Here is an 8,432-nt window from a genome sequence, read left to right as displayed (position 1 = left end):
ATATTTATTTAAAATATATATATATATATAATATATATTATATATAAGCAAATTTTTGTTGAAGTTGCGCATTGCTTTAATTATGTTTTAATGTTTAAAGATCGCGTCTTAACTCAACGAGAATCTCGATTGGCTTCGATCTGTAGTGTAGCCAGTTATCAAAGTGGGTTCAGTCGCAAATTTGTGACGCGTCATATTGTATCGTATTTAGCTCGTGCCGTAAAAATCACTACGCACAAATGATTAGCATCTGCTACAGTTTCACGACCTGAAAGTATTATTTTACTGGCCTACATGTAAATAGTTGTGATACAATAGTAATGTAAAAATGTAGTACTTTGAAACGCATTTCTACATTATAACACACTTATAATTATTATATTATTATTATTTATATACTTATATTATATAATATTATATTATATTATATTATATTATATTTATTATATTATATTATATTATATTATATTATTTATTATATTATATATATATTATATTAATTATATTATATTATATATTATATTTTATTAATAATATTAATTATATTATATTATATTATATTTTATTATTTTTATATGATATGATATGATATGATATTATATATATATATTTATTAATATTATATTATATTAGACTGAGGCTGTGGACCGGCTTGGCGGTGGAAAATCCGTGAATATATATATATATATATATATATATAGTTACATGTAGAATATTCAGATAAGGAGCAATTCACGTAAACTTCCCTGGCAACATTTGCGTGCTGGTTTACAAGTAAACTATATAGGTATAGTTACACACACACACAAAAATACAGCTATAATATACATCGTTTTACGAGGTATACGAACTCTGTTTAAAACAATACGTCATGTTGCATATACACACAGCTATAAGTAGGATATATACAATTGGTAAGCGTATCATATATACACACAGCCAAGGTTAACACAAGTTATCAGTTACACACTTATATACAAACAGAAGTGGACTTATCTAACATTCACTTATTCCCAGAACTTCAAGTTTATTACCCGTCTGCAATAAACCACAGTCGGTTTTGAAAACCGAGAAATTTCGAAGCGAGGGATTTGAGCTCTATTACGCGGAATGACGCATAGCCATTACGTTAAAGGTTACGAAAAATGTTGCTTCGTGCACGATAAAGCCTGTAATCACATTATAACAAGTTAAATACACTCATCTCGATCTCGCGCCAACTTTCTACGTTATAACTATCAGAAGCCGCGTTTATTGAAAAATTGTATGCACTAAAATCACAACAAAATATGAAATTTTATAAAGCCAACGTGTTTTGTTGAATATAAATTTATCTTTACTGATGTGATTGAGTAATGATTGCATGTTGACCTTGCCTTTAAATGTTAGTCTATAAGCTGTGTGTTAAAACCTACAGATGGTATAAAAAGTTGGTTTGATGCTTGCATCACTCGTGCGTCACGACGTGACAAGTCCCGCTAGCACCCATGCCACGCGCGTGAGTATAAGCCTCAAAGAAGCTGAAGCCTTGCAAGACATTGTAGTACGACGCAATCAACGTTGGCGCGTGAAAAGACACATTTAAATAAAGGCTGCAATCAAAACTGTGTATCCAGTCATCAAATTATGAGCTGTCTATGTATGGCCTGTAACAGCCGCGTGACAGTGTTGAGTTAATACCAGACTGAGCAGACAAAATTTAAACAATTCTATTGCTTACGACAGCGTTATTTTCCATCCTGTGGTTTTTGCATATTCTGGCTGTGAGCCACTCCACCCCATTCGAGGACAATGATTGCATCTGTGCATATGGTATATATAGACTACACTGTTAATACATCGCTTGTAATTTCGTCTCACCGTTTACAGCCCACTGTACGGCGAACACAACACAATACCACGATTCGCCGAGAGAATCTAGCGACAGTTCTTTTATATCATCGGAACCCACGCAGTCATGAGAGCAAAGCTTTCAGATATATAAGCCTGTGTAGCATTGCGCCTACGATCCGCCGTTTTATAGGCCTTATATATCTTATTTCATGTCTGCGTTCACTCGTTACGTCGCATGGCGCTGTCTACCAACAACGTGACCTCTTGTCGCAGCTAGTCTCTATAGAATAAGCACCACACGACATGTCGAGAGCGCAATGTCGAAGGCATACTATCCATTGTTACTTTTCCCGTAGATGATACTCCCATGCAGGTCCAGATTCAGATCATTGTGTGCATATTTCGTTTGCTATACGCGCGGGCGCACGCAGCACGCCCACGCACACACTACCTTCATCGGCTACTTTGTATAGAATATATGTCACAGAATATATATATAATAGAAGAAATATATCAAGATAATATAATAATATATTGATATATTACCTTATATATATTATTATATATTTATCTTAGTATATGTATTATATATTATAATATATTAATATATTAAGAACAGAATAATAGATAGAACATATAAGGCACATTCGTTATAGATTCTCTCGTAGAATAGAAACTATGATTACACCTTTCGCAGACCCTTTGCTTCGTGCAGGCCCCGTGAGCGTGGCGCCTACCGAGTTTACTGTAATAATACAGCCCTGCGTGAGCATAGTTGATACAATTCGCGTCAAGAAATACGAATAACTTTTACTGGTATGAACACGGCTTGCATACGATCGATCGCCACAGCAGGTCAGCAAACGATACAATATAGACACGTGGCTCTATATGAGTAACGTACAATCAGTCATAGTTACACAACTAGCACATATACGTGCACATGCATGCAAAAGATATGCCATGGTTAACAATTATGTATACATATATGTATATATTATGTATGTATATGCCTAGACGTAAAAATGTATAATCCATATCCAGCCTGTATACAAATATCTGCAGGTAAAGTATACCGTGACAGTTGTTGTAGATAAACTGTTTATGTGTAACCATATATGCGCAAGTCCACGAGTCCTTTGCATGGTTAGATGAGTATGTTTAATACAATATATAGGTAGCGTGCAACTGCGTAGCAAATACACACTATGATGTAAAGCAATATTTCGTGCGTGTATGCTCAGTACGTTTGCTTTCTGTGTTCACACGAGGCGCGTGAATGGAAAGCTAACAACGGGAAAAACAAACGATATCAGTACGATACAGGCCTTTCTCTCCCTCTCCCGCGTTCCCACCTCTTTCTTTCTCTCCCTACTCCCAACCACGCGCGAAAACGCCCAAACTCTAGGCCTTGCGATTACTACCAGTGGGCGTAGAAATAATAATCTTTTTCAGTGGATGGCTCACAGAGCGTCTGTCTCTCTAGCAAATCGAACGATGTATCGTTACGACGATGCGAGCGCAAAATGCTACACGGTTGGAATCAATATATATTGCGTGTACGTCTGATTACGGTTGTACCCCTGCAAAGCTGCCGTCCCAGCACCTACTACTGCAGCCGACCAGGCTGACTAGCTGTAGACCGAACACGCATACAAACTTCCTAACCGCCAACGCGCGCGTTCGATCTGCGCTCGGCGACAAATAATTGATCAACGAGCGAAATCAATAAGCGACGAGTCAAGGTAACGCATATCAATCGAAGAGGCGGTGTGTCTCTCTGGGTCAGCGGCATTCAGTTCGGTTTCATCACAGAGAGCGAATAAAAACGCGACCGCGTGACTGCGAGTAAACAACAAAAAACCATCGCTTACATCCCGTCTGCACGAAACATGACACCGCAGGTGTGGACAATTCACAGATCTACTTTTATTAGTATTTTACTTTAATAGTTAGGATCCCTGTGCATACCACAACTGCACCCTTAACCTAATTCATAGCTATAACTACATATACATAACAACAACCGTAGCTATAACTCTAGCGATAACCCCCAATCCAATACTAATTATTGCCCTAATATAACCCAAATTCAACTCGAAATCTCAATTAATCATAACCCCTTCACTGCGGACTAGCAGTCACCTAGTAAAATTGAATCGCGGCTGACTTACATTGGCCGGTAGACCTGCGGAGAAGGCTTTCTAGGAAGGTGTTTTGCGGCGCGACCAGCCCCCTCCGAGAGGGCATCATCGTGAAGAGTGGTGATAATGCACCGAGAGCACCGCTTCAGCTTCCTGCACATGTATGCGCGCGAGCACTTGCAAGCACGTTGCAAATACTCATGTAACTCATACTAAGCAGCTTCAAGCACATTCGAGCACAGCGTGCGATGTATCCGTGGTCGTGCGCTCTGGTGCTGCGAGCCGAATCCACGTCGACGCCATCAGCACCAACACTGTGAGCTATTCGGTGCGTAATTAAGCCGATTAAGATTCCCTTGCTTTACGCGATGCTGGCACACTTAGCCCCGCGCATCAGCAGCACAGACGGTAGAGAGCGCCTTCCAGCAGGAAATTCACCGAGGCCCGTCACGTCACCTGCGCACCGTCACTTGATTGCGTGTGTTGCGTAGCTAGTTAAGCATTTGATCTTCTTCCGGTGTATGCTATCCCGTGCATCTCTGCTGGCGCCGAGTGAAACAGATCATAGGAACCTGCGGAACCGAATGAACGAGGAAGGTGAAGATGTCAGAAACTTCTGAAGTGCCACGCCTGCTCACTATCGCTACAGCAATTCGGTAGTCTTGATAATGAGTGTCATTAATTCGGTTGCGCTCTCACTGAATGCTTGCTCAGTCAGCTTCGCGACCGCCAGTGAAGTGAACATGATTGGTTGGAAGCGCGTATTACAGCTGCGGCGAAGCGGAGCAGTAGCTCGCACGGGCAAGTGTGTTCAATTCGCGCGCGTTTTGCCTCTCTGACTCACTGACTGACTGATACCTACGTCGGATAATGAGAAATTACAACAGTAGTTGCGTCGCCGTAGTGTGGTGCCATGTTTTAGCTTTTTCTTTGATGTAATCATGAATACATTAATCATTAGTTCTAATATGGTGCATTGCGATTATGTGGATTGGTAGCAATGTCGATATGAATAAAGCAAACATTGGTTTAGAGTTTCAGAGTGCGTTTAAAAACGTAAAAGACGTATAAGGGCCGAAAATTAAATAAGGAGAGCATACGTATAAGATAGCGCATACGGGATACCACAATTGACACTTATTTTACAAACAATATTTAAATAGTTGTAAGAATGCAGAAGGAAAGAAATTCGTAGGTTATTGATATCGACATACCATCTACCAAATCGATTTCTGACTACGTAAGGGACAGGAGCATACGACCATACTGCGATGGGAAATAAAGCAAGCCATATGTGGCAGTTTTATTCTTCAACTATTTAAACAAATGAATATCCAGAAAGGAACTGCAACTGGAGTTGGGAATGAGAATCTGTTTCCTATAGTAGAATCTTTTATATGATTAATTTGAGGGATATTGCGTTATGTCATGATGTACGAGAACAGTGAAGCACTGCTACAAATAATATAGAACACATCTGCATGCAAATTTAAAAAAAAATTCAGACAACGAACATCGTAGGGCATTACTTTTAACGACGCGTCTCTGAGGCCTTTAATGAGAAGCGAGGTGTAATAGAAGCAGGAACTCACGGTATAAAGTAAAGTCCGGGCGGCAGGGTGCATGGTGGGTGATGAATGCGTATCCAGATTTAGTCAGCTACAACATCGTTCCGCCATCTGTCGGGAGAATTAGTTCATAAACGCACAAAAACGTATAATATATCACTATGAAAAGCGAGCGTGCTTCCGTTTGTTGCGTGCGCGCGTGTGGGTATGTATGTATTTGCGACGTGTAGTGGAGGCGTGTTGTGGTTACAAGCATAAATATCTAGATAACATAGCTAACGGCGCGCGAACACTCTGTTCGCAGTGCCTTCATATAGGAAGAAAACCCGCCATCAGTTAGCGAAATGAACTGTCGCGAGCTGGGCGTGTATAGACCTGTGAATAGGAGAGCGCCATAGCGTGCAGGATGAAAAACTCCGACTTCAGACCCTCTCCGTCCTTCCTCTGGCCTCCCTTGTCCTTCGTTCAACCTCCTCCTCCTCCTCCTCCTCCTTCCACCGCCCCTCAACTATCTCCTCTGCCGGGTTTTCTCAGCCGCCTACCCCTCTCTCCCTCATCAAGCAATATTATCCATTTGTATTCAGTCCGTGCTGCACGCTTGAAACGGTGATCGCGCGTACGCAATATCACCGGAGAATAATAACATTATCAATATCATAATTATAATACCATATAATAATAATAATTATTATAATTATAATAATAATAATAATCATCATCATCATCATCATAATATAATAATCAACATAACAATATCACCGGAGAAAATTATATATTTAAAATGAAGAGGAGGTCTTCTTGCCTAAATTTATGTGATAACATTCAACCAGTAGACGTGTCTTAAGAAATAGGAAGAAGACCTTGCATGTAAGATACCCGCTGCGTATACCAGTCAGTATATCACAATCTTGCTACGTTATAGTATGCTAGCGTACGCGCAATATCTCAACAGATAAGTCATATTTTGTGATGATTATGCATTTAAGATGATTATGGGGTATTCGAGCATAGATTTCTGTGATAATTATATGAAATTGTTATTAGTAAACCTTTGATTATGAATAGTGGAGCGCCCTAACGTGTAGGATTGGAAGCTCATATTTCATACCTGCCCATTCTTCCTCTTGCCTCTCTTGTCCCTCGCTCAGCCTTCTTCTTCCGCCGCCCCTCAGCTACCTCCCCTGTCGCCTTTTCTTAGTGTCCCACCTCTCTCTCCCTCACAAAGCAATGTTATCTATTTGTATTCAGCCCGTACTGCACGCCTGAAACAGTGATCGCGCATGCGCAATATCATTCGAGAAGACAAATATTTTTCCGAAAATTATGCATTTAAAATGAAGAGGAGGTATATTCTAGCTTAGCTTTATATGATAACATTCCATCCGTTGATCCCTCTTTAGAAATAGGAAGAAGACCTTGCATGTAAGATACTCGCTGCATATACCAGTCAGTATATCACAATCTTGCTATACGTTAGCGGGTTAGCGCACGCGCAATATCTCACCAGAGGAGTCATATTTTGTGATGATTATGCGTTTAAAATGATTACGGGGTATCCGAGCATAGATTTCTGTGATAAATTTTTATTAGTAGACCTGTGTTTATTAATAGTAAAGCGCCCTAGCCTGTTGGAAAGGAAACTCATATTTCATACCTCCCCATCCTTCCTCTTGCCTCTCTTGTCCCTCGCTCAGCCTTCTTCTTCCACCGCTCTTCAGCTATCTCACCTGTCGCGTTTTCTTGGTCTCCCACCCCTCTCTCCCTCCCATATAAATATTATCTATTTGAGTGCAGTCCGTACTGCACGCCTGTAACAGTGATCGCGCATGCGCAATATCACCTGAGAAGAAAAATATTTTGCGAAAATTATTCAATGAAAATGAAGAGGAGGTATTCTAGCCTAGATTTATATGTTAATATTCCATCCGTAGACCTCTCTTAAGAAATAGGACATCGATATAGCATAGAATGTTTTGTTTATTCATGCGTTGAATGTTTTGCGGTGTCTGGCATCCGCGCTGATGTTACTGATAACAGATGGATTATATCAGGAGTAGATAATTATTATAGTTCTGATTATATCTCACACATATTCTGATTTATGCAACATAATATTTAATAGACAGATACATTTCTCATCGCTTTTCCGTTTTCTAATTAGCAAAGCAATGACGAACACTTACGCGCGCATTTGGAAGTTTTCACGCGCGCATTTCTTGCTGTTCACATCAAAGATGGCGGCCCCCATGGAGGGTTACTCAGCAGATTTTAATCGCGAGAGAACTGGATATATGTTTCCATGCCATCGAATGTTCGCGTGACGTCAGTGTACGTCAGTGTGACGTCAGTGGCTAGCCACCACCATAGACCAATCACGCACGCCCATCCATGTATGCATATAGGGCACATCCATAACACATCATTCGAGCAAACCAAAATAGCGCAGCGCGTATGGCGCCGGACGTTTCTTCTTGAGGTGGTGGGTTCGAATCCCATCTGTTTATTATTTTTATTTTTATTTATTAGTGTTTAGTGTTAGTGTTAGTATTAGTGTTAGGGTTAGGGTTAGGGTTAGGGTTAGGGTTAGGGTTAGGGTTAGGGTTAGGGTTAGGGTTAGGGTTAGGTTCGCGCAGTTCGTGCGTGACGTACACTGACGTCACGCGAACGTCACGTCACGTCACGTCACGTCGCGTCACGTCGCGTGACGTCACGTGATTCGATGGCATGGAAACATATATCCACCGCTGTGCGCTCGCTGTGCGCTTGCTTTGATCAAAGATGGCGGCCCCCATGGAGGGTTAATCAGCAGATTTTAATCGCGAGAGAACAAGTACTGTTAAACGAATTAGCAGACGAAATTGATACAAATTGAATTTAGAAGTAAATG

The 8,432-nt window shown here is 40.6% G+C and overlaps 1 protein-coding gene across 1 annotated transcript in view; it reads right to left on the bottom strand.

The window, feature by feature from the left end:
* LOC106812952 (potassium voltage-gated channel protein eag-like) overlaps positions 1 to 4,086 on the bottom strand; it is a 55,802-nt gene extending 51,716 nt beyond the window's left edge. The window contains exons 1-2 of the mRNA XM_014816975.1: positions 4,008 to 4,086; positions 3,457 to 3,468 (exon numbers count right to left, since the gene is read on the bottom strand). Of these exons, the coding sequence (XP_014672461.1) occupies positions 3,457 to 3,468; positions 4,008 to 4,086 (91 nt within the window). The remainder of the gene's footprint in view (positions 1 to 3,456; positions 3,469 to 4,007) is intronic.
* Between the last annotated feature and the right edge of the window lie 4,346 nt (positions 4,087 to 8,432).

Source organism: Priapulus caudatus, unplaced genomic scaffold, assembly GCF_000485595.1.
Source record: "Priapulus caudatus unplaced genomic scaffold, Priapulus_caudatus-5.0.1 Scaffold22, whole genome shotgun sequence".
NCBI classification, from domain to species: domain Eukaryota; kingdom Metazoa; phylum Priapulida; class Priapulimorpha; order Priapulimorphida; family Priapulidae; genus Priapulus; species Priapulus caudatus.
Note: the sequence above shows the minus strand (reverse complement) of the source record. Positions and strands in the feature narration are given on the sequence as shown.